Source organism: Tasmannia lanceolata, unplaced genomic scaffold (assembly GCF_043159265.1).
Source record: "Tasmannia lanceolata isolate RefF3 unplaced genomic scaffold, GAP_Taslan_0.1 ptg000008l, whole genome shotgun sequence".
Taxonomy (NCBI): domain Eukaryota; kingdom Viridiplantae; phylum Streptophyta; class Magnoliopsida; order Canellales; family Winteraceae; genus Tasmannia; species Tasmannia lanceolata.
The window spans coordinates 36,525,552-36,552,424 of record NW_027518685.1 but is presented as its reverse complement, the minus strand read 5'-3'; the positions used below and the strand labels follow the sequence as shown (position 1 = coordinate 36,552,424).

Sequence of the window (26,873 nt, the reverse complement as noted above, 5' to 3'; positions counted from 1 at the left end):
GAACGATCCTATAGTGGCAGTTATAACCGCCTCTATAAACTAAACTCTATTGCGGCTGTATTGACTGCCTCTATACACTAAAATCTATTGAGGCTATCAAGACCGCCTCTATAATAAATGATTTATTGCGGCAGTCATTACCGCCTCTATAGGAAACACCGACTGTCAAGACAGAGGCGGTGCGTAAACCGCCTCACTAAGTTATACGAGCGGAGAGAGTACTATACAGAGGCGGACTTGACCACCTCTAAAGACCTTTAATGTTGTAGTGAATTTTGGGTCCTGTCAGTGGTTGTTATACGCTGGCCCTGATGACAGGTATTTGGACTTAGAAACTAGTTTCGACCCGTGGGCAATCAGATAAAATAACTTGCCTTCTGGACTAAGCCGATGACCTCAGGGTGGTATCATACCTATTTGATTGCATGCAACGATCTCTTGTGATTTGTGACTCCCCTTTTATTGAGAATCTCTCCCTTTCTGTGACCTTTGAGATACGGCCTTGTGGACCTTTCTTTTCATCCATCTACTGTGCTTATGTTAGCCATTTCATGGTAGATTTGTACTCTCTTTGTTCACGTATTGATTTCTTATTTGTAGCATGCTTGACCCCACTTTTGTAGTGCGATTTTATGTACCGAGCATCGGATGACTATGGTTTAACATTTTCAGATTTTGAACCTCATGGTGCGGACAAGGGAGCGGAGGTCTGACCTTTTAATTTCCAGCCTTAGTAGATTCATTTAGTTTTATTAGACAGTGAGTATGGTTTAGACATCATTCAGATTATGTTATTTTATTCATTATTAGTTTATTGGGGAGAGTGAGATCAAGAGTTAAACATTTGATTATTTAGATTATTTATGCACTTGGGGAGCTTTAAGGATATTATGATATAGATAGTTTTGTTATCGCTTGTTAGCGTTGTATGCTTGTAAGGTTCTCCTTGCAAGTGTACGGCGCTGTCGTGTCCTCAGGCTTTGTGTGTGGCTTGGGGGCGTGATACTCTATGAGTTACTCCCTTTCTACTTTATGTTTTTGGGAAATGATAGTTCAGGCATTTCATGGTAAAATGGCGGGGAAGTGGGAAACCCACTTACAATCGATAGGGGGTAAACTCTCGAGTTTGCCGCCTCTAGAATACCCATCATTTGCTGGTAGGAGCAATGTTTTAAATTTCGGTTTCAGTACCCATTTTGGACCCCACTGAAATCCTAAATTTCGGGCCAAAATTCGGTACTAATTAAAAAATATTATTAATTAATTTCGAAATTCTGAAATTTCGGACAGAAAATTTGTAACAATTTTTTTTAAAAAAAATTACATTAAATTGAAATTTCCGACCAAAATTACAGAAATTCCAAATTTCGGCAAATTTCAGTTTCGGTCCCGACTGAAATCCAAAATTTTGGATTTCGTCCGAAATTTAAAACCATGGGTAGGAGTAAGCAAATATTTTACCCCCAATGAAACACAATTTGGACAAGATGTGTGTGTGTGTGTGTGTGTGTGAGAGAGAGAGAGAGAGAGAGAGAGAGAGAGAGAGAGAGAGAGTTCTGGTGTTTCCATTTTGTCAAACAAGGCTTCTCCTTTCCTACATTGTCTATAGGGATTGTATGAGCAATGATTCTCACATAGCCTTCACATGGACACCAACATTGAAGGCAACGGCCCCCAAACGCACCCACAATACAAAGATCCAAACAAGACACTCAAAAATCTCTTTCTCGTAGAAAAAATGAAGGGAACACCTAAAATTTCCCAACCTGGGAAAGCCCGTGCAAAGCAAACCCTGCCCTCCTTGGTTTCATTCAATCAAAACCAAACATTTGGCTCTTTTCAATCGGTTGAGGACTTGAGGGTGAAAGCAACCTTATAGAAAATGAGCCCTCACTCCAAATAGGAGAAGAAAAGCAAAACAAACTCAAACCCATAAAAGAAAACAACAATAAACCCGAAAGTACTTGACTTCAAGGGCCTTGGTTTCTAAGGACTCAAGTCAAGGTGGCAAACGGGCCCGTGGGCCGTACCGATAATAAACCCAGCGTGGCCCGTGGGCCGTACCGGCACGACACGATTTGGTCACGGGCCGTGCCGTGCCGGCACGCCAAAGGGTGGGGGTTAGGCACGGCACGGCCCGCGGCCCATTCTTGGCATGCCTTGCCGTGCCAGCACATTTCGGCACGTAACAGTTATTTTTTTTCAAACAAGTGCATTCTCGGAATTTTGAGAATATGTTTTTTTTCTACTGGAATTTTTCTCGAAATTTCGAGAATATGTTTTTTTTCTACTGGAATTTTTCTTGGAATTCTGAAAAAGCACTTGTTGGAAAAAATTGGAAAAATTTGCAAGTCATTTATGAAAAATTTGCAAGTCAAATTGCAAGTAATTTAAAAACAAAGATCAATTGTGCTCGAAATATTTATCCAGGAACCCGGGCGACACCTTAAAATTTTGTTAATATAGAAAATTATTAGAGGAGGACGTAGAACCTTGCCTTTAACCCACCAACATACAAGAAAAAAAGAAAAAAAATGAAGTACAAATACATTGTGAACTACAAGTAGAAATTAACGACTTAAAATTTGAATCTTCACATTTCTTCAGGTGAGTCGGTTGAGTCATCTTCTCTTCTATCTTGTGCTCTATCATCTGCATCCAACTAGTCCTTGAGGCACACGCATACCTTTACTGTTTTTGGTGACATTCTGCTCCGTGTGTCATCTAAGTCCCTGTTACCTGCACTAAAAGTAGACTCCGATGCTACTGTGGACACCGGGGGGTTAGTAGATCACGTGCCATGGCGGATAGTACTGGATAACTTTTTTCATGTTCTTTCCACCGTGTCAAAACAGCAAAACTCTCCCATTCATCAGGATTAAGGTAGCTTGATTACTCATTTCTCAGATATAATGATAGCTCATCAGAAGATGTACTAGAACTATTTCTAGGTTTTTTTAATTTATTAGTGACCAAAGTGGATTATTTCTAGGTTAGTAGTTTTGTGAAGAAATCGATCTTCTATGTCCATGTTCTGTCTCATACAATGCATACATAGAATGTAATAAATTTGTAATCTCATCTATACTATGCCCAGATCCAACACCTGCGTTTTCATTGTATGCATCTAAAATGACCTCTAAACCTTGTAACTTGATCCTTCGATCTATTATTGTACTTAAAAAATATAGAGGAGGAATTTCTTGAAAATATTTTCTAAATTTATCCTCCATTCTATGAAGTAGACTTCCATTTCCCAATTTCGATCTATTGTTTTTTAAAACAAATAGTAATTTTATATATTTGACCCAAAATTAATTATGAAGTGGGATAGTAAACACTGGAAAGAAGATTAGTTGCATTTAAAAATACTTCTAATAAATCTGCAATAATTTCACAATTGTTACAATATTCTAGAGATATAGTATGATTGCAAGGCAGAGGCATATGTTCTTGGCAAAATGTTGTAATTATAGTTTTGTACTCAAATGATGCTTTTAATATTTAATAAGTCGAATTCCACCTAGTTTTAATATCTAAGGGGATTTTTTAAAGTTCTTTTCAAAAAATTTACATAAAGCTTTAAATTCTTGTCTTCTATGTCCTGAAGACTGAATAAATTGTAGACAATTCTTAATAATCTCTATCTGTGTTGCAATTTCTGATAAACCATCTTGTACGGTTAAATTTAAAATATGGCATGCACATCTAATATGAAATAGTTGTCCATCTAAAATAGGTTTCAATTGAGATTTTAATAACCCTATTGATGCAGTATTATTATTAGCATTATCGAAGCTAATAGAAAAAATTTTATTTTGAATTTTAAAATCGTGAACAGTAGATAAATATAGATTTTGATATACAATGACCATTATGAGGGAATTCTAATTGAGTAAAACTAAGTATTCTCTTTTCTAACATCCAGTTTGAATTAATATATTGTCTTGTTATTCAAATATAGCCTTCATTTTGTTTACTAGTCCAAATATCAGAAGTAAGTGCAATTTATCAATTAAAATTTTCAAAACTTGAAATCAATTGTTCTTTGCTTTCAATAAATAATTTAAAGGAATATGATTTTATAGTATTTCTAGTCACTTCTTTAAAAGCAGGATTTAGAGCTTTTTAAATATATTTTTCAAATCTTTTACTTTCGGCCATAATAAATGGTTGCTCATCTTGTATGATGTAAGATGCTAGTTTTCTCATATTCCTATCTTGAGAATAAGAAAAAGTTCCTAATGAACTAGAAGTGATGCTTAATTGGGTTTGTTTAGAGTCTAATGACCCATGCTTTGCACTACAAACAGCGGAATGTCTTGCCAATTGCCATGTTACAACTAAATTTTTTTTTACATAATTTACAAATAGCCCTATCTTCTAAAACACCCTTAGAATCCTTCTTTTTTTTCAATGATAAAGAACTTCCATACTTGTGAACTCCTACCTCTAGACGATTTAGTACTAGGAGTTTGACTCCCATTAGTACTACAAGGTCCTTCGGTAGGTTCAGGAGCAATTGGATATTTAGATTCTGGAGTATATGTATCATCATTCCAAGGTTCTACACAAGCCTCCAGTAATTCATCATTTCCCATGATTTCATATGGATGAAAATAGTGGTCATTTGAACCTACCATTTAAAAAAAATTATAAAGATAGTCTATAAGTAAATTTTAAAAAATAAATTCTAAATACCTCAACTTTGCTTTAATCGCACACGCAGTTGTTAAGCACCTTCTTGAATACTAATTACCGCAAGTTGTTAAGCACCTCCTTAATCCCTTCTTCTTAATCGCTAATCGAAGTGAGTAACGGAGAGAAGGATTAGAGAGTAATAAGAGAAGGATTAAAGAATTAGATGTAATAAGAGAATTTGATGTAATTAGAGAGAAGATTAAAGAGAGTAATATGAAAGAGAGAGTAATATGAAAGAGAGAGCAATAAGAGTGAGAGTAATAAGAGAGTAATTGAGGGTGAGAAATGAAGGGAGCGGGAAGGATATTTATAAGACTTGTAACATAATGAGTTACCAAAATACTCCCAAAGTATAGTTGTTGGGGGAGTTATTTTGGTAAAAACATGTGTAATCCCTAAGTACCTCCAAATATAGTTGTTGGGGAGGGTTTATTTGGGTAAAAACAAGTAAAATCACTAATGTACCCTCTAAATATAGTTGTTGGGGGGTTATTTGGGTAAAAACAAGTAAAATCACTAATGTACCCTCTAAATATAGTTGTTGGGGGGTTATTTTGGTAAAAACATTTGTAATCCCCAAAGTACCCTCAAATATAGTTGTTGGGGGTTAGTTTAGTAAAAATATGTGTAATCCCTAAAGTACCCCCCAAATATAGTTGTTGGAAAGGGTATTTTTGGAACATAAGAAGTTACACAATGTAATTTTCGAAATTACCCCCCTCACTAGCCGTTTTTTTAACTTTAAGGGGTATTTTTTAGAAAACACAAAAAATATAAAAAAAACACAAAAAACCAAAGGCAAAATTGCCAGTGGGCCGTGCCGTGCCGGCAAGCCTAGCCTGGCCTGGCCCACGCCTTCGTGCCGTGCCAGCACGGCCCATGTCACTGTAGCAATCGTGCCATGGCGGGCGCGGCCGGCATGGCCCAATTGCCACCTTGAGACTCAAGAGTACGATGGTTTGCTAAGCATGGAAAACAGGTACAAAGGCATTTAATGATAATAGGAAAGAATAAAACACTAGGCTGGCCGGTACTAGAGAGAGAGAGATCTTAATTCCTCTGAAAACATTTTTCTCTACCCAATTTGTGCTCACCTCGTGCATGAACAGTGACGTCACTCAAACCGCAAACCCACGCAGATTGAAAATACAAATGCTCTCTCTCTCTCTCTCTAACAAATATTCTATCGTAATACAGGCTCCAACCACCATTATTTAAACAAAGCAAACTAATAAAAGTTGATTTCCATTGTATCATGATTGGGATGAAGAATTAAGGGAAATGATTATTGACCCCCCCCCCCCTCTTTTTTATTTGGGACAGCTCCTTCTAGTGTAAAAGAACAGTCATAAATACACTAGAGGGGGCTGTCCCAACTCCAAGTAAGAAAAGGGAGTGAATATATCACTTCCCAAAAATAAATAACAAATTAATAGCTATATTCCAAGTTTTAGATTCTCAGACATTTCTTTTATAAGATCTATATCTATTATAAATAAAGACAACAAAGAAATGGCAAACCCCATGATATAGAAATATGGCCTTGATATCTTTCCAGCAAAAGTGTGACAGAAAAAGAAAAAGAAAACGGAAAACCCACTCTATATATGATGCATAAAGGGAAAAAGAAAAAAAAATCCCAACTATTCTTGATCTGATAAATAGAAAATGGTCAATAAAATTTCAAACTCCAAAAACCAAAAAAATAAAATAGAAAGAAGCTCCTCTTGGTGGGATAAATATACATCCTTTTTTATTTATTTATTTAGTTATTAGTCTAGCTATCTATATATGTCAACCATGTAATTTGATGGAAAAAAAAACTCAGAAGCACACAAGAAAAGAAGAAAAGGTTACTAAGCTGAATTATATGTAGAACTCCACCTGTATCACCTTGGAATTTTCATGATTCAAGGCGAAAAAACATGGGTTGTCCGTGATACTCCTCTTTATGCTCTCTTTCATGAACTTGATTTTCGAGATTTTCTTGGTTTTGCCCTTCTCCTCCCTTATTCTCCTCTTCATCTTCTTCCTCTTCTTCATTGCCATGGTCTTGAACCTTTTTGGGCGCAATGTCATCATTAACCTCGTAATTCGATCTCAAAGGCCCCATTTCAGGGAATTTAAAGGTCCTAAGAATCTCAAGCTCTTCTTCAATGAATGTAAGAGATGGATTTTGATCCACAGGCACAACAATGGCGTCTAAGAGCTCCGAATTATCTTTGGGCTGCTCAATTACAGCCGTGGGAAGGGAAAGAGCGTGAGATTTGGAGTGGAGCTGATCTAATTGATGGAAATAAGGGCATGTTTTGGAATGCTGTGGGCGTTTTTTCGCACTATCTTTGGTCTTTCTAAAGTACTTATTGATGTTTTCCCATTTCTCTTTGCACCTCTTTGAGCTTCTTTGGTAACCCATAGATGCCATTGAAGAGCTCACTTCTTCCCAAAGAGGCCCTTTTAGTCCTGGCTCTTGATACTTTGATTCCAATCCACTTCGAACTCGAATTAGAGCTTGAACTTCCGCTTTCGGCCATCTCCTCGTGTTGATTTTGTCCATTTTATTGTCAAATTTGGCATCCCAACATTCTAGACCCTTTTCTTTCTGGGTTTCTTCAAGAAATTGCAGTGTGAACTCGAATTGGTCCTTATTTGGAAGGTTAATGGTTTGGCTTGTTATTTTCTCCAAGAAAGAAACAATAGCGGCTTCTAGACTAGATGCAACAGCTTGTTCTTGGGCTCGAGAGATTGCTTCACTGTCCAAATTTGCGGCTTCTTGCTTCCTCCATTCCTCCTCTCTATTTGTTCTCTCTTCATCTCTTCTCTCCATCACCTCTAAAAATTTCATATGCAAATTCTCCTGGTGATTCATCAGCTTCTTTACTAGGTTATGAAAGAACATAGCAATGGAGCTTAATTCCTTTTTCCTCCTCTTTCGCCGCTTATTTTGAAGCTTCTTTAAGGAAGCCTCAGTTGAAGTCCCCAGTTCCGGCACTGTGGTCGGAGCCAGATTATTGTCACCGGTAAGAGCCGAGCGGGAACCCGCTTGCTTATTTCCACATCCACCACCATTAGTACTAGTGTAGATAGCTTCAAGCTCACTAAACAGTCCATAGTTGCTTCCACTGTTCTTTTCTTCTTCATTTTCATTATCTTCATCTGGGTTTTTGCTATATTTGCTGGAAGTCTCTATCTTCTCTTCGCACCTCTTGTTATTCCTGTTGATGTATTCTTTCTCCAAAGGTTTCCTGCAAGAATATATCACATGGAGAGAAAAGAGAGTTCAGAAAGAAAAACAACCTAGTAGATTAATAGATTTAGTACTTTAATCTCTAGTAATAAATTGAAGAGAAGTGAAATCCCCACATTGGGAAGGAACATATGAGCTTCTTTTACTCATCCATGAGTGAAAAATACTCCTCATGTTTTCTTATTTCTTTCTTTATTTTATTTTTAAAAATAATGAACGCAGAAAAGGCAAGTGATATGAAATGAGTTTCAGGAATCATGCTTTTTAAAATTTTTCGGAATCATCCTTTTCCCTCAAAAGAGAAGCAGCTTTTCTTCTCCAAAAATCACATCTAAAGAAAAAGGATCCTTTTGATTGAGAGCCCATCAGCAGCTCCATCAAATCCTCAGTCCATTTGGATTCACAAGGAAGGAGAAACCCATCAAAAGAAGAATAAGAAGATAAAAGGATAATAATCATTATGTTGGCTTCTTAAATTATTATGTTTTAGATATTTGTCTAGGGTTTTCCCCCTTTTCTACTTCCTAGTACCTAAAACACTGAAACCCATTATCCCTCTCCAGATCTATCTCATTTGAAGAACAAAAAAACCTAAAAAAAAATTAATAAAGGAAAAACAAAAAACAAGAACTTGCCCTTTTTCTCTTTGTTTTTCCTTACCAGAATGGTTCTTTAATGGCTGAATCTTCACCTCTTATCATTGTCTCTTCATCAACCAAACCCTCTCCGCTTCCACTATTCTCATTCACGCCCAGCTTGAAATTCGTCATGATGAACCGAGGGGCGCCACTGATTTGAGATGCTGAGTTCGAGTTTTCTAGGCCAGATTCTTTGTCTAGACCCAGCTGGTAGTTTAATCTTCTTGTGTGCTCCTCAAAGGTCTGAAAATGGTTTTGATTTTGAAAGAACTGTTGGGTTATTGGGAAGGGTTGAATATGGTGGAATCTCTGATTTTGTTCGTTTTGCTGAGAAATTGGTAAAAGAGAATCCACCATGAATTGTTGAATCTCTGGAATTCCATAACCAGATTGCATCTTTCTTCTTCAGATCTGTTTAGTTTCTCTTCTTCTTTTTTTCTGTTTTTTTCTTTTTGGGTTGGTTTAATCAACCAGTATTTTCTTTTTCAAAACCATCCATTTGCTAAGAATTCTCGGAAAAAAGACAAACTTGGAAGATTTGCTGCCATAGAGATGGACAAGTGTAGGGTTTAAACTTTAAAGTACTGGAATAAAGAAACACGGCTCTTCTTAAGACTCACTGTCAGATTCAAAGGCCTTCTCAAAATGCTTTAAAGATAGCCAAGCATACCTAAGAAGAAAAACCCAAACTCTAAATGAAGAAGAAGAAGAAGAAAAGGCCAAAAAACTACTAGGATTTTCCTATTTTTCTTCGTTCTTTCTTTTTCCCCACGGTCATTGTAGAGAGAGCAAGAGAGAGTGTGTCGTTTGACGTGAGATTTGTGTGGAGAAATATAAAACAGCAGAACTTTTAGCCGATTGATATTGGCAATGTTTTGATAATTGTACGAACTCAACTTTTTCTTATATCTTTTAATTGGCTTTTGAGAGCTTCTTGGGAAAAGTAATAACCTTTCACACTTAGTGGAGCAACTTGGGTCTAGGGCTGGCAATTTCACCCGAAAAAGAGGGGATCCACCCCGCCCCGCCCCGTTTGGGGAGGGGATTCCCCGATTTGAAAGGGGAAGGGGAAGGGGAATATAAAAATTCCCCGGTGCGGGGAGGGGAAGGGGAAGGGGATGGAGTTGTCCCCGCCCCGCCCCGCCCCGCCCCGCTAATCAATGCCATTTTTTTGTAAATTTTTAAGTGTTTTTTTTAAGGAAAACGACTAGAAACTCTGTGGATCGGCTACAAGATTTCCCCAAACATAAACTTAGCTTGTCTTTTCCTTTTAATTAGCTTCTGAGAGCATTTTGGGAACTATAATAACCTTTTCACAGATGTTGAAATAATAAAGACAAGCTGAGAGCCTGAGACGCTGAGTGTATGCAATTATCAAAAAATCGTAGTGCCAACAGAATTTTAGGGTTGGATTGCAGGTTTTAATTTTCAACAAGAAAAATTTAGTTACTAGAAATTTGTTTCATGTCAGCACTAGACTGAATTGCAATTAAAGAAATAAGTCATTTGTTGATTTTGTTCTCTTCTCCATTCTCATTTCTCATGCTCATCTGGGGGTTAACATGCTATACAGAATGAACTAATGAACATTATTTTGCGTGTGTGAGCGCCCACTTACGGACTTTTAAAGTTCATTGTGACTACTGAAATAGTTACTTTTTGCACATTGGCTGCCTGTTAATGAAGGTAATCCTGGTGCTCATTTCCTATTTATCATTCCATAATTTATGCAGAAAATTGCTGAAAGATGAGGTCCTGTTGTTATTTATGTTTGTTGTCTCATCCATGCATTTCTGATTTTGTCCATCTGTTTGTTGATCACATGAATAGAATCATAGCATTCATCACAATATTGTCTGTAATGGACGTAGAAGAAAGAAGCTCTGTTTGCTGGTTTGGTTGGGTTCCAAAGAGGGGGCGGGGCGGGGATTTTGTCCCCGAAGGATGCGGGGAGGGGAAGGGGAAGGGGATTAGATATTCCCCGCGGGGAGGGGAGGGGGATTCCCCACCATCCCCGCAGAGGGGAAGGGGAAGGGGAGGGGGAAAATTCCCCGCAAAGGGGAAGGGTAAGGGGACCCCAACATCCGGCCCCGACCCGCCCCGTTGCCACCCCTACTTGGGTCGGCCTCAACCCGAACCCGACAATTTTGGCTCGGGTTGGGTTGGCTTTTACTCAGTCTGGGTTGGGTTGGGAAAGCCAACCGATTTAAGTTCGGGTTGGCAAGGGCAAAGGCACGTGCATATAGCATGAGGGGGGCATGGCCCCAATAACTTGCAAAATTTCTATTATGGTGCATGGGTGTACATAGACCTGGCAAAAGTGACCCGTGCCCGCGGGTCGACCCGGCCCACCCGCAAATTTGCGGGCACGGGTCTAAGTTTCCGTGACCCGTCAAAAACCAACCCGCGGGTGACCCAACCCGCAAAAACACGGGTCGGGTCGGGTCAACCCGCGGGCACCCGCATTTTTACAGTATTTTTTAATCTTTTTGAGAATGTTATCATCACTGCTGTTTGTTTTTTATGAGTAACTCCTCACTTTATAAAAAGTACGGTATGTCCTGCACCGTAGGATTATCCAAAGTTCCAAACCGTCCAATAGATGGGCCATACCCTAAATAGGTTATGCCCCAAAATTATTTTCATCGGTTGATTCTAACCCTCCGATCTATAGAGGGTTAGGATCAACCCTCTAACATTCAGATTGGAGGGATAGGATCATCCTATGGAAATGATTTTTGGAGCATAACCTATTTAGGCTATGGCCCAACTAATGGACGGTTTGGATCATCCTATGGTGTGGGCCATACATAAAGTGAGAGTGCCCAGTAGTGTTGATAACATTTAAATGTGGTTTTTATTTTATTAGAATTTGCTATCAAGCTTCTCCTTTGGCAATTTCTCGGCAAGTGGCCTTTGTGTATGCAAAGATGCGCGCATCCAAATGTTGCTAAAATGTTCCTAGAAAATGTAAAAAAGTAATCATTACACCACAAAAAGTAAATTAGCTAAATTATAAAGTTTTGAATGAAAAATTACCTAGAAAGGGTTATAAAATTTTAAAATTACGAAAAAAATACCAAATCACATATGAGGTTATGACAATTACGGGAAAAATAGAGGCTGTCAAATCAAAATAATTATTACAATCCCTTTGCGGCATATTTGCGGGTGACCCGCGGGTTGACCCGGCCCACCCGCGGGCCGCGCGGGTCACGTAAATTTTGACCCGCCAAAATGCGGGTCATTTTCTCACCCGACCCGTGGACCCGCACCCGCATCACCCGCGGGTTGACCCGGCCCGACCCACCCGTTTGCCAGGTCTAAGTGTACATGCATGCATAGCTAGTTTAGTGGCCATGGCCCCCAATGACCAATGCAGGCAAGTGTAAATTAGTCATGCCTCACCAAGTGTAAGTTCCAGGCTCCGCCCCTGCTGTAAATACCCAAAATACCCCCTTTAAAATTTTCATCCCCCCTTCTAAAGGAGGGGTGTTTTTGTCCGTTTGTATTTTACTCCGATTAGGACTGCCTAAGAAAGCCTATAAATTCTTCGCTTTGTGGCTTAAACAAACCCTAAACGTTTTTTTTAGCCCTAGAGACAGAAATCAGAAAAGAGAAGAAGAAGACGGAGGAGATCGCGATTTCGAAGTTGAAGCCGCGAACCAAGTTAAGATTTATGAACTATGAATTATTTGGAATATTAAAAACACTAAATCAAGGGTTGAAATATGAATCTTTGGATTGATCTTGAGTTCTTGGACCTAATATTATTTTACGGTTCCAACGAACTCAAAGTTGATTGGTAAGAATCTGAATTCAGAAATTTGAGTTTTGGAGATTCGAATAAGAATCTTTAGCGATTTTTCTTAAATCGTGTGTTTGAAGTCTAAGTGTGAAATAAGGTTTGGTGGATTCCTCTCGACGATACGAATCCATTGGATCCGACCCCGCGCAATTTGGAGTTCGAACATAAAAGATATGAAATGTTAAAGTTTTGAGAAAATTGCGTAAAAACCTAGAAAAGTCAGTTCTTCAAGGCAGTTGACTGGCTCGCCCAATACTGTGTTTCTCATTAAAATAGTAGTTGAGGGCAAGTCGACTGGTCGACTGAAGAGCCAATACTATGTTTTACGTTTAAAACAGTAGTGGAAGGGCAGTCGACTGGTGGGGCGCCTTGGGCGTTCGAACCTGCCTGAATTTGGGAATCTGTTTTGAATTTTTGGATTCCGATCCTTTGGCTTTTGGGTTGCCTTTTTTGGCCCTTATTTGTTAACTATGTTTTGTTCAGATCAAGATATTGAAACATAATCAGAATTAAGAAAGGAATCGAACATCTTTGAGGTACGTAATAACGTACTACTTTGGGTATTCGTAAACCCACTTCACTTTGAATCATTATTGACTTTGGAAACATGTATTGATGTCTTTGAATCTCGAATTTGCTTTGAAGCCTAACATGCCAATTGTTTCATCCATGGCTACTTAAGGACTTTTGAAATAACTGTTATGAATACATGTTCTGAACTTTGAACCTTTGAAACTACCATTTTGAACTTTGAACAATTGGAACCATTTGAATACTTTGAACTATTTGAATATGAACTTTGGATACCATTTGAACACTTCTGTGGAGGCTTGGATAATTTCTGAAACCCTGCCATATGGGGGTCATACAATTGGCAAATTCTGAAACCCACCGTGGGGGTAGTATACTAGAACTTCTGGCCCGTCAGGGGATAAAACACTGGCCCTGTCGACTTGTATCTAAACTTTGAGCAACTAGTTCCAACACCATGGATTGTCGGTGTATAAGCAATAATATGTCTTCTAGACCATGCCGATGACTCTGAAGTGTATATGAATTCTGAAACCTTTGACTTAGATCAGAACTTAGACATTGAATTGCTTTATTGGACCTTTTATTTAGAACCTTGTTTGGCATACACTATATTTACTTTGTGCCTACTGTTCAGTTGAGAATTCGGTATTCAGTTTTGACTTTGTTATCCAACCTTAGTTGAGAATTCAGTATTCAGTTTTGACTTTGTTATCTAACCTTATTGAACCCTATTATACTTAGATTGTACTTAGAGTAGTGCTTTATTATGTACTGAGCTTTTCAGCTGACTGTGGTTATATAACATTTTTCAGGTCTTGACCCTCGTGAGGTTAACGCGGAACAAGACGCTTAGCTTTAGATTTGAACTTTGGCTCAAAGATTAGTTTAGTTATTTCAGTTTATTAGGAAGTGAGTACTTTGAATAAGATGTAAAGAATTTAATATTTTAATTTTGCTTTGACTCTGGGGAGAGATGAGATTTGATTTGACTTTGATGGGTCCGCATCAATTGAACTTTGATATATTTTAGTTATGAAACGTCATTGTAGACACCCCATTTTGACCGTGCCCCGCACCCCCATGCTCTGTGCTTAACTTTTTCAAATCAGTGTGTTAGGATCACAAATCGCGCCCTAGGTTAGTTTAGGGTCCCACCAAGGTCCCTGTGAAATTTCGTCAAGATCCGACCACATCTGCCTAGCGAACGTGTTAGGACGGTGTCGTGGTGCAAGTTCAGAGGGGGGAGGGGTCGAATTTGTCATTTCCTTTTTTTAACCCCATTGTTTAACCTAACCCCCCTATAGAGCAAAAGAGTTGTATGAGTACAATAGATGAGGTTGTCCAAGGGAAGGAATAGAAGGGTAAGCATGTCATTTCCTCTTAAAAGAGGATCGAATTAGGGCTACAAATAGGGGGGAGCTCATTTTCGTTAAAAAAAAAAGAGAGGAGGGGAGGCTTGATTTTTCTGGGGGGAGAGCAGCTACCAAGAGAGAAGGAGAGAGGGTGAGAGAGATCCGGCCCGCCTCCGGCCATCTCCCTCATCTCTCCGGCCGGCCACCCTCGCATCCACCCTCACCTCCACCTCCTTCTCCACCTGTTTTAGCCACGCCTACCTCAGCCATCACTACCACCCAAACCCACTTCACCTTCTCCGTTGACTTCCGCCGGAATCCGGCAAACCCACCAACAGATCCAAGCTCATCATCACCACCACCATCATCTTCCTCTTCATTTATTTTTTCCCTACAAACCCACCTCCATTTTTTTCATTTCAATCTCCTCTGCTACCACCCCATCCCCACCTTCTTCACCGCACCTCCACCATCGGACCACCACCACATCCACTAGCTCCGATCGTCTTCTTCGCTCATCTCCTCCCTCAAAACCCCATTACCTCCACCATTACCCTATCTTCACCTCGCCTCCTCCACTAAATCCGGCAACGAGCTTCGATTCTCCGACCACCAAATCTGAGCTCCACCATTTCAGGCCTCAACCTCCACCTTTGCCATCACCACCATGGAATCCGACCATCCCAACCTCTTAAACCCATCTTATTTTTCATCTCTACAACCCCACATTTCTTCCCACACCCACCTCCGAAACCCATTCCCGTCGCAGCCACCATCTCCATTCTCAGCCACCACCACCACTATCTTCTACCACCACCGCCCACTCGAACCCATCTGCACCTCCATCAGCCATCTCCACCACCACGCTCAACATCCCCTGCTTCTACCCATCTCTATCAAACCCATTTTCATCTAGTTCAAACCCACACCCCAGCAGCCACCCAAATCACTTCCTCAAGCCCATTCTCTCCACTCCCATGTCCCAAACCCCTTTAATAACCCACCCAGATCTATTCCCATCTACACCAGTCCACTCCATTTCTCACCTTCCAGTACCATTACAAACCCATCCCCATCCATCGAATCAGAGAGAAAGGTTCGGGTTCCCCTCCCAGAAATCTTGCTGGTGCCGATCACATCTTCCCCGAGCGTCATTTCCGTTATCCCGAGATTCGGATCTTCGCTACCAACAGGATTAAATCCGCTCAATTCAGGTAATATTTCTTTTTAGATATTTACTCCATCTTCAGTTCAATGTGACAATCTATTAAAGTGGTGTGAAATTGGTGATTCCCATCTCCTTATTGAATGTGTTTCTTCAAAATGAATCGTGGGATATGGATGTATTGGCTGGGAATGTTATGACTTATGAGTGTCATGTTTGTTTTCTTTTAAACAAATCATATTAGAATCTCATAAGTGATGTTGAAGTTTAAACCCCCCTGGTATTGCACTCCTTGCTTGGGAAAAGTTGATGGATAAAGTCTTGAATAGAGTCCCATTTCGGAGGGGGGACTTCACTGTTTGTTATTGTATAAGGCAGCACCTCATTTTAGGAGGCGGACCATATCATTTCTAAGGTAATTTTCTCATCACCCTGTTAATTCCCTTTCTTTTAATCGAGTTGTTTGATTTTCCAAAACCAATGTTGTTGTTTCATTGTATGCTAATTTTGGTTTTTGAACTTCAAATTCTACATTTTGGATTTTGTCACTGATGTTTTGATCGAGGAAATGCTTTTCAATAGCAAGGACCTTGCTAAAAATTAATGAAAATCATGCCCGTCTTGCTAGTCTCTGGTTTTATATTGCCTTGCCATTTTTTGCTTCAATTTCTCAGCACAACCGGATGTCATGTAAGTCTGGGAATTTAGGGGACTGGTTATGCCCCTAATCCAAATTCCTAAATCCCATAGATGATAAGGAAAATCCCTTTGTCTGTTTCTTTAAGAAGTGATATTACCATAGCCATTTTTATTCGACTACGCTTTTTCGGCTTGCGAGAAATTTTAGGGAAGGGCAAGGACTACTCGGCACCCCTTTACCCTTCTCGTCCTTCTCATACTTGAATTTCTCATGAGGTTTAGAGATTCCTCCTTTTTCTAGAAGGTTCAGAGATTCCATCTTCTTCAGGGTCATTTCTGCTTATGGTGTTTAGGGGTTCTCCCTTTCTCGGATCATTCTTCGCATGTCCCTCGGAATCACTTTCGAAGTTTAAGATCCCATCGATCTTGGGAGCACATCTTGTCGGGTTTGGGCGATGACGGAATGTTTCTTGAGCCAGCCCCTTGCCCTTCCTATCACTTTCTCTATATTAGGATCTTCACAGGGTTTGAGGGGTTTTCTTTCATTTTCGGGGCTATTCTTTGCACGTTCCTCGGGATCCTTTTCGAGTTTCGGGAGTCCATCGATTTTGGGAACACTTCTCTTGGGTTTGGCGACAATGGAGCGTTTTCTTGAGCTAGTCTCTTCCCTTTCTGCCTTAGAGTTTTCGCAGGTCAAGGGATTCTCTCCTCTTAGAGTGTTTAGCCAGTTAGGACCCTTCCTAAGTGACTGATCGTTTAGTGGATCTTCTTGTAGAGGTTTTTGTCTGTCTCTTTTGTTTAGAAGTCTACCCTTAGGGTTTCATCTATCGTTTGTTTAGGATTTTTCCTCGCGGGTCAGGTGTCGTCTCCTTTGGAGATTGATTAGGGCTCATTAGTTTTGTTTTCGTCTCTTCGAGATTGTTCTTTTCTTTGGGATTTTAGTCCCCCCCTATTTTGATTTCTTTCCCCTTAGGCTTTAGGGATCCCGTTTCCCTCTGTAGTACTCTACCGCGATATGGTGGGTATAGAGGCTCTTCTATCGGATCCCCTTTAGCCGAAAGGGTGTTAATGCACTTTTAATCACCAAAAATATAAAAGCACTTCAAAAACATTTGAAAACATAAAAAACCTTTAAAAAATCTAAAGTGTTGAGTTTTATAGCGTATTAGGAAAGTTCGTTTCGAACTACGTTGGCTTGATCCCCTTCCACGAGGTACGTAGTGCAGCTTGGGATCTTTATCCCAAGTCCAGCCAAACTTTTGTAAATAAACTTTGAAAATCTTTCAAAAACCTTTGAAAACCTTGTTTTCCAAAATCTTCCTCTAGAGTTAGGAGTTTGTCCTAGATAGAGAGTTTTAGAGTTAGGAGTTTGTCTTTTGTTGTGTGCTTGTTGTGTGTTTGTGTTAGAGTTAGGAGTTTGTCCTAGCTAGGAGCGCCTCCGTCCGGTCAGTTGGCGATTCACATCGCCGACTGATGGCTAGAATAGGATGCGTTAGCGAACCTATTGTTTTCCTTAGGGCATACAGCCTAGTTACACATAGGTTGTAGGAACCACCTGCATTAGCTTAGGGGCTAACCTGCATTTTAGCTAGGGCATATAGGGTGTCCTAAAATTCACAATTCACTGGAATTTAAATAATCGTACAATAAGCTTTAAGAACTAGTCCGGTCTTTTAGATCGAGTCTAAGATAGAGATCTAGGTGTCTTAGGCATCATAGTTTAGAATAGGTGCGAAGAACTACGTTGCCTTGATTCTCGTGGAGGCGGGGATACGTAGGCTTCTTTGGATGAACATCAGACCATCCAATGACTCGGGCTAAATCATTTAGAGTCTTAGGATTTGTTGCGTTATATTGTATATTTTGTTGTGTTTTCTTACTTTCTTATGCAGACCTATACCTTTAGCTGTAGCATGCATGTGTTCGTCCACCAGAACTTAGACACCTGGTAGGCATGCCACTCATAACCTAGTTGTCATTAGGTGACACATCTTTTATCTTACTTTACGTGTGTTTATTATTTCATCCCCGAGTCATGCATGATTTGGTAGACGTTCACTCGGGGATATTTGTTCCCATTTCACATGATTTTTACCCAAAATTCTTCGAAGTTAATGAAAAATGGCATAAGAGACCAAGTGTTCGCACTCGGGCGAATTGGGGGCTCTCTTCGGACCTTCTCCATTCGTCATCAGGCACGGACCTTTTGTATCTCTGGTTATCCATTGCAAACAGAGCATTTGTTTTGGTTCCATGGTGTATCCATGGATGGCGACTCTGAGTTATTTTTAGTTATATCTTGGTTTCGAGCCCTGGCTCCAGATCAGGATGTATCTCTTTCTTTTTATATCGCCACTCATGCTATGCTGTGAGGGTAGCAACAGTTTCGAGAGTTCCTCGGTAGAGCTCTCCATCACGTTGTGGATGATCCAGAGGATGTAGGGACTCGTTCCCTCACCGTCCTCGGATCGGGGTCCACAGTCATGTTATTTCTGTTATTGCTTTGTAGCCTAGTACATTTGTGAGATTCGTCTTCCAGGTGTACGGCGATGTCATGTCCTACGCCCAGGGTGAGGTTTCGGGCGTGATAGAAAAGTGGTATCAGAATCATTTGAACAAAGGACTTTTGACTGTGAGAATTGGAAATTTAGATAAGGAGCAATTAGGAAGCGCTTGATAGGTTGGTGTGTTTCGGGGACGCCTTACAACACATAAATCAGTCGCACGGTCAGGGCTCAATTATAAATTCAAATGCACCTGGGGTCGCTTGGGAAGCATGCGAGTTTGTGATTGAGTAAGAATCTTGAGAAATATGTGATGGATAAACATTGGCTCCAAATGGGAATTGTTTGTATTATTATAAGTATGTAATTATGTTATAAATGGTGTTCTGATTTAGTGTTCGTGGAACTCGAGGAGGACGTAGTGGTCGTGGAACTCGAGTGAATCGTAATAGAGCCCTCCATGTCATTATCGAGGGAGATCAGAATGTGGCTCAAGAAGAGCCAGAGACTCAGGAAAATCAGAACCAAGGGATTCAGGAAGAGCAAGTGGTTCAAGATCCTCCAGTTCAGGGAGGTCAAGCACCAAATGAGAATCCTGAAGCACCTCTGCCTCAAATTGACATTGAACAAGAAAGGACTGAGATGAGAAATTTCATGAGAGCCATGATTTGATTGGCAAATCAACAACGTCAACAACCCCAGCATCAGCAACCACAAGTTCAAGGACCACTAGTGGCTGGACAGCAACACCAAGTGTTTGGAATTTTGAAATTCATGAGGCTTTTACCAAAAGATTTCAAGGAATTGGCTACGGCAGATGATGCAGAGTCTTTGTTGGAGAATGCTGAAAAAGGCCTTTGAGGCAATGAACTGCAATAGAAATGAAGACAGGGTGAAATATGTGCTTATATGTTGGAAGGGAGAGCCCTTCATTGATGGAAGGGAATCCAAAGAAAATATGAGCACCATCAGGGACCTTTCACTTGGGCGAGCACTGAGTTTCTTGCGAGATTCTTTCCTCATAGTACTCTGTACCGTATGCATCAGGAGTTTACCTAGTTGGTGCAAGGAGATATGACTGTGGAAGATTATGAAGGGGAATTTGATAGGCTATCACGTTTTGTACCTTCTTTGGTACCTGACGATGAAGCAAAGAGAAATAAATTTGAATTTGGATTAGCTATGAATCTAAAGAAGGGAATAGCAAGATCTACGGCCCCTGAATCTTATGAAGATTTGGTGGAAAGGGCACAGAAACTTGAGGTAGTTCATCAAGAAGCGAGAGCTTATGCTCAAGCTAATCAAAAGAAAAGAAATAGAGATAATGAAATCAAAGGAGGACAAGTTCCTAAGGGATCAACCCCGAATCAGCAAGCGCCCAAACCTCCTACTTTTAAAGAGCCTAGAGGAAAGCAGGGAAATCATGGGGGCTATCAGAATAAGTCACCACCGAATAGATCAGTTGCCCCTAAATGTGAACGTTGTGGGAAGAACCATCCTACTAAGACTTGTAGATGGAATACTGGGGCTTGTTTTCAATGTGGCAAGGTAGGCCACCGAATCGTAGAGTGTCCTCATCTAGCGGGCAATGCCCAATCAGTTCAGGGGACGCCTACAGTTCGAACTCAGACAGTACATACTCAGACTATTCAGAGCAGAGCTGCACAAGTAAATTCACAAGGGCAGCAAAGGACTGACAGGCCTCATGTTCCGGCAGGAGCTTTCACCCTCAGTCATCAAGACGTTCAGGCCACTGGCACAGTAGTATCAGGTACTCTGCCTATAGCTTCCTCTTATGGTTATGCATTATTTGATTCTGGTGCGACACACTCGTTTGTTTCATCTACTTTTGTTGCACTGTACTATTTGCCTACTTCACCTCTTGATTATGATCTGTGTGTTAGCACTCCAGTAGGAAAAGAAATTTTGACTAATCGAATTAGTAAGATGTGCCCTATTAGAATTGGGAATAGAGAAATGCTAGCGGATCTTATCTTATTGGTAGATTGTTATAAGAAAGTAGTAAGTTTTAAAATTCCGGGAGAAGAGAAATTTTGTTTTGAAGGGAGTGGAGCTCACTCGACTCCTATGGTTTTGTCTGCTATGCAAGCTTGTCGACTTCTTAGACAAGGTTGTGAAGCTTTCTTGGCCTCAGTAGTTGAGAATATTCATGTAGTTAGGGAGTTTGCAGAGTTGACTCAATTTGTTCGACTTAATGATTTTCAATTTTTCAAAGTATTTTTGATTCCTATACATCTAAGGAATACCAAAGGCTCTATGGTTCACAAGTTTCGGCCTCGAGTTGCATCTATGGAAGGGTATCGTGCTCTCAATTCTAGTATAATTTAACACATAAATTATAGTATATTATTGCCTGGCATGATTCTCATAATTTCCGTGGACAGTTGACCTCGGAGCCAACAACATACTATAATTTACATGCTCGAATTATGCAGAAACGATCATAATTAGTATACGATTATGAATGTGATCTCGGCAATTAAACCGTCACAGCATAGTCAATTTACAAAGGGAATCTATAACATCTAGGATTTCTGTTTCAAACAATTTTAAGTTTAAATATATGATAAAAAATTAGGATTTTCTGAAAGTTTTCACTGACTTTTGTGTTGATTTGCTATTAAGTTGTGATTTATTAACATTATAACCAGATTGCTAGGATTACACAGTAACCCTAAGCAATCGAACGTCAAATTCATTACAACTTTTTCAGTAAAACGATATGAATGAGTGTAGACTATTGGAATAGTTTCATGAATTTAGAATAATGTTTACTATCAATTTTTGAATTTCCAAAATTTAGGTCAGAGTGCAAATTAACAAATCAACTCATAGCATACGAATCTCAAATCAAGTAAAACTATTAAAGTATAGATAGAATCATGGTATTAGACTATTGTAAAAATTTCAAAGATGTTTATCAAGATTTGATGCCAAATAAAATTCACACAAAATTCGGATAAAATCAATGAATCAATTAAAACATAGATTAAATGGTATCCTAAATTCATGTACAAATTCCAATAGATATTAAATAGGTTATATGATTTACTGTCAAAATATCAAGACCTATAAATTAATGCTCCTCCATAAAATTGATTTTTGAATAAAAAAGGTATTACATTTCCTAGGAATTAAAACCCATTTTTTTAAATGAAAATTGTGAAATCATATTAAACCTTTGTAAAATCTTTTGAAAAGTTTTCACTAACCTTCTAATGGCCTAAACTACTGGTTTGTAAGAAAAAGATTCGAAATTTCATTAATTTAATATAAAAAAGAATTACGACACGTAAAACGAAGAAGCGATTAGAAAACAAATAAAAAAACTTTTTTTCGAAAAAACAATTTCATGAGAAATTTAATTTGTTTTTATTGAACATTAATTGTGGAGAGTTTCATCAATTTTTAAAACCTTTTGATATTTATTAAAAATGGCTGAAATTTAAAATAATTTAAAATCGGATTAAAAAATTCAAAAAAATCTGAAATTTTTTGGGTGGTCTGGAAATCACAAAATTGGTTTGGAAACAAGATTTCACAAATTTTGGACATGGTTTGATATACTTTGGCTTCGTTCATCAGGAAATAACCCATTTCGGGGTTATTTTTTGAAAAATAAAATGAAAATTAAAACGGCCAAACCGCGATTGGAAATTCAGTTTCCAGTAGTATTTTATTTTATAGAAATCCCAAAAAATATCAGTTTTTAAAGAAACCCACGTTTTCAAACACTTTCTTTGATAATCCGATTTAAATCCATATTGAATAAAAAACGAAAGAAAATCATTATTAAATGGAGGAAAATTAATTGTTTGGTGAAATTTTGAATTTTGAAAACTTATAATCTATATTATAACATACTGGAATTTCAAGGAAATATTCATTGATTTGATCTATCAAAAGTAAAACTCTAGCATGTTTTTTTACTTTTGTTATTACAAAAATAAAGATCCTACCATTGATAGCGCTCCTTGTCTCTAGGGTGCGTAGATCCGAGGTATACGCTTTGTCGCACCCTTTTATATGATGAAGAAGACCCAAAGAACACCCCAAAGATCCTTGATGTGTGATTAGTTGAAGAAGAAAAGGGAATTCAAGAATCCTTTTTATGAAGAACCCTTGAGAGAGATGAACACAAGATAGAAGAGGCTTTTTTTTGGGAGTAGAGAGAAAAATGACGAACTTGGATTTTTTTTTATCTTTCCTAGAATTGTTTGCTTTATTTTTATACAAAAAAGCTAGGGTTAAGAGAGAAATAATAGTTTCTACTGTGAGAGCTCCCTTATTGGCTTGTTTCTAATTTTTTCATCTTGCTTTCTTTCTTTCTAGTTTCCAAATTGGATTTGATTCCAATCTTAATTTATTGTCAATCAAGAAATGCTATTCTTCATTCCACATTGCTTCTTTAGAAGAAAACCCTTTTTAAGCAATCATTCTTCTTTTCCTTCTTTCCTTCTTTTCTTTTTTTATTCTTTTTATTTTTCTTTTAACAAATATGATGTCACCATTGTGACATCATCAAGGTTGGGTGCTCAACTCATGTGGGGTGCCCACCATTTTGGTCGATCCATATGGGTGAACCCACATGAGCTCCATCTTTGCGGGCTTTAGCCCAATGGGCCATTTCACACGGATTTCGGGTTTTTCGGTAAAAATTCAATAAAATCTTTCTAAATTCAACATTTTATATATAGACCCCACCCATTTGACATTTATGGTGCATCCCTCACACATAATCGGACCATCTTTTTTGAAAAAAAACTTTTTTGACCAAAATACCCCTATTTGACTGTTAGACATCCAAATGCGACCAAAATACCCTCAAATTGGTTCACCCCTAAAGGGAAAAATTAAAAATGGGAAGTCTTTGTTGTCAAACTTTAAAAATAGAAACTTTTAAAATTGGGTCCTTTCGATGAGCAATATTAAACAGGATCATTTGGTATCCCCTGAAAATACTCAAAATGCCCTCAACACTCAGAATTTCCAAATTAAGCGAAACCCCTGAGAAATTCTAAATTTAGCAGGTTTTCCAAAATTCAGAAAATCATTCATAATCTCTCAGACATATTTCGGGGATCAAAAGAATTACACAGGCAAGACCAAATTACCCCGAGGTGCTATAATTTGGCGAGACTAGGGAAAACCCTGAGAAATTTCAAAAATAGCGGATTTCTAAAAATTTATGAACGGACTCAAGATTTCATAGACACAAATATGGGACCCAATATGATATGTTGGAAATGTCTAAAACACCCCCAAAGTGCAAGACTAAGAGAAAATCTTAAGAGATCTAAATTTAGCCGGTTTCTCAAATCTTACGAAATTACTCATAATCCATCAACCGTACCCTCAAGATGGTTTTGGATATGTGAGAAATTATTGAAATATCCATAAGATGATGACAATGTGGAAGCTCCATGAGTTTCTAAATATAGCAGCTTTTTCAAAATTTGTAAAATCACTCAAGATTTCTCAAATATAACTCGGGGGTCAGACGAGACACATCGGGAATTACCAAAATACCCCTATAGTGTAAAAATGGGCAAAAATGAGGGAAACCTCAAAAATTCTAAAAATAACAGGTTTTTCAGTTTGTTGGAAACTTGAATTTTCATCTTCTAGATACCATTAGAACACCCTAGAAACCTCTAGGATCGCGAATTAACTTTAGAATTCCTTTAACGAGGCGAAATCTACCCTAAAATGCACAGATGCCTAATCCTAGGCGGAATAGGGACTCGAAACTTGACAAACTACCAAATCTTTTACTTTTTAAAGTATAGCAAAATAGAAGTGTCTACAGATGTCCCTCTTTGGCAGAGATGACGTAGTCATCGAATACCAAAGCAAAAGTGACAGAGCCATTTTGCGTAGCTTTAATCAACAAAGGACTCTAAATAAAATGCAACCTAGACGCAAACATATACTCCCTAATGCAAGACCCTAAACGAAGTCCTAGAATTGGAATGTAATAAAAAAATATTTATTCTCGCTACTATGAACTGGTAGTTCAGAATAAATGGAGAAATGAATTCAATCTAGAAGCGAAAGTTACGCAACTTAGAATGAAAAAAAATCCCGATACGGCGTCGTTCACAAACGGGCAATGAGAGAATGAGATATCATTTTCGAATGGATTCTGAAGAGAATGTACAAAGATCGTTCTCAAACGGTTTTTAGAAGAAAATAAGACACCGTTCAGAAGCGGGCTCAAGGAGGATAAGAAACCATTCACAAATGGACTTGGAAAACGAGACACCGTTCACAAACGGGCTCAAAGAGGATATGGGGCCATTCACAAATGGACTCGGAAAATGAGACACCGTTCACAAACAGGGTCAAGGAGGATATGAGACCATTCACAAATGGACTTCGAAAATGAGACACCGTTCACAAAAGGGCTTAAAAAGGATAAGAGACCATTCACAAATGGACTCGAAAAATGAGACACCGTTCACAAACGGGCTCAAAGAGGATAAGAGATCATTCACAAATGGACTCGGAAAATGAGACACCGTTCACAAATGGGCCCAAGGAGGACATGAGACCATTCACAAATAGACTCACAAAATGAGATACCGTTCACAAACGGGCTCAAAGAAGATAAGAGACTATTCACAAATGGACTCGAAAAATGAGACACCGTTCACAAACGGGCCCAAGGAAGACATGAGACCATTCACAAATGGACTTTGAAAATGAGACACTGTTCACAAACGGGCTCAAAGAGGATAAGAGACCATTCACAAATGGACTCGAAAAATGAGACACCGTTCACAAACGGGCTCAAAGAGGATAAGAGACCATTCACAATTGGACTCGGGAAATGAGACACAGTTCACAAACGGGCTCAAAAAGGACATGAGAGCATTCACAAATGGACTCAGAAAATGAGATACCGTTCACAAATGGGCTCAAAGAGGATATGAGGCCATTCACAAATGGACTCGAAAAATGAGACACCGTTCACAAACAGGCTCAAGGAGGATATGGGGCCATTCACAAATGGACTCGGAAAATGAGACACCGTTCACAAACGGGCTCAAAGAGGATAAGAGACCATTCACAAATGGACTCGGAAAATGAGACACCGTTCACAAACGGGCTCAAGGAGGACATGAGACCATTCACAAATGGACTCAGAAAATGAGATACCGTTCACAAACGGGCTCAAAGAGGATATGAGGTCATTCACAAATGAACTCGAAAAATGAGACACCGTTCACAAACGGGTTCAAGGAGGTTATGGGGCCAATCACAAATGGACTCGGAAAATGAGACACCGTTCACAAACGGGCTCAAGGAGGATATGAGGCCATTCACAAATGGACTCAGAAAATGAGACACCATTCACAAACGGGCTCAAAGAGGATATGAGGCCATTCATAAATGGACTTGGAAAATGATATACCGTTCACAAACGGGCGGGTAGAAGATAAGAGACCATTCCCAAATGGACTCGGAAAATGAGACACCGTTCCCAAACGGGCTCGAAGATAAGAGACTATTCCCAAATGGATTCGAAAAATGTGATACCGTTCACAAACGGGCTCGAAGAATTTTAAGAGACCATTCCCAACTGGACTCGAAAAATGAGATGTCGTTCCCAAACGGGCTCGAAGAAGATAACAAACCATTCCCAAATGGACTCAGAAGATGAGACACTGTTCCCAAACGGGCTCGAAGAAGATAAGAAACTATTCCTAAACGGACTCAGAAAATGAGACACTGTTCCCAAACGGGGTCAAAGAAACGAGATAGCTTCGATTGATGAATTCAACAATGAAGAATTTAGAGATTTTTCATGAATTTGAATTTGACATAAGATTGGATTTGATGAATTTTAGATTTTTTGAACTCAATGAAATCAGGGATAATAGAGATCGTGCCCGATAAAGATATTAGAAACTAAGACTTTGACGAATGACAAGACGACAAACCTTAGGAACGAAGAAGCATGACTAACGAGAATGGTTTAGGAACACTTTCATGAAGCTTCAACAAGATTTTTCGCAAAGAAACTGTTGGTCTTGTCTTCTGGGGATTTTGATAACTGAAACCTTGATCTAAATACTTGAAATTGGTAATCTAGAACAACGGCTCTCTTGGATACTAACATGGAAAAGTGGGATTTGCCTCTTGACAGGTGTTTAGATAAACATTTCTTGACCAGGATAGTATTTAACTAACTGGAAGGAAATTCTGAATTTTAATGGTTCATCTTTCTGAGAAATTGGCTCAACCACCATTGCATCTGA

The 26,873-nt window shown here is 39.0% G+C and overlaps 2 protein-coding genes across 2 annotated transcripts; one reads left to right on the top strand and one right to left on the bottom strand.

Moving 5' to 3' along the window:
- Positions 1–6,336: 6,336 nt before the first annotated feature.
- On the bottom strand, positions 6,337–9,388 carry LOC143885298 (uncharacterized). Its single transcript, XM_077389404.1, has 2 exons — positions 8,609–9,388; positions 6,337–7,946 (listed from the first exon to the last, which is right to left on the bottom strand). The coding sequence occupies exons 1-2, from the start codon at positions 8,980–8,982 to the stop codon at positions 6,605–6,607; spliced, it is 1,716 nt and encodes a 571-aa protein (XP_077245519.1). The 5' UTR covers positions 8,983–9,388; the 3' UTR covers positions 6,337–6,604.
- A 10,274-nt stretch (positions 9,389–19,662) lies between these two features.
- On the top strand, positions 19,663–21,056 carry LOC143882933 (uncharacterized). Its single transcript, XM_077386313.1, has 2 exons — positions 19,663–20,823; positions 21,045–21,056. The coding sequence occupies exons 1-2, from the start codon at positions 19,663–19,665 to the stop codon at positions 21,054–21,056; spliced, it is 1,173 nt and encodes a 390-aa protein (XP_077242428.1).
- The last annotated feature ends 5,817 nt before the right edge of the window (positions 21,057–26,873 follow it).

Excerpts from the sequence above, each read along its gene's own strand:
- LOC143885298 (XM_077389404.1), bottom strand. The coding sequence starts at position 8,982 with ATGCAATCTGGTTATGGAATTCCAGAGATTCAACAATTCATGGTGGAT. Across the intron at positions 7,947-8,608 it reads GCCATTAAAGAACCATTCTG|GAAACCTTTGGAGAAAGAAT; the intron begins GTAAGGAAAAAC and ends ATATTCTTGCAG.
- LOC143882933 (XM_077386313.1), top strand. The coding sequence starts at position 19,663 with ATGACTGTGGAAGATTATGAAGGGGAATTTGATAGGCTATCACGTTTT.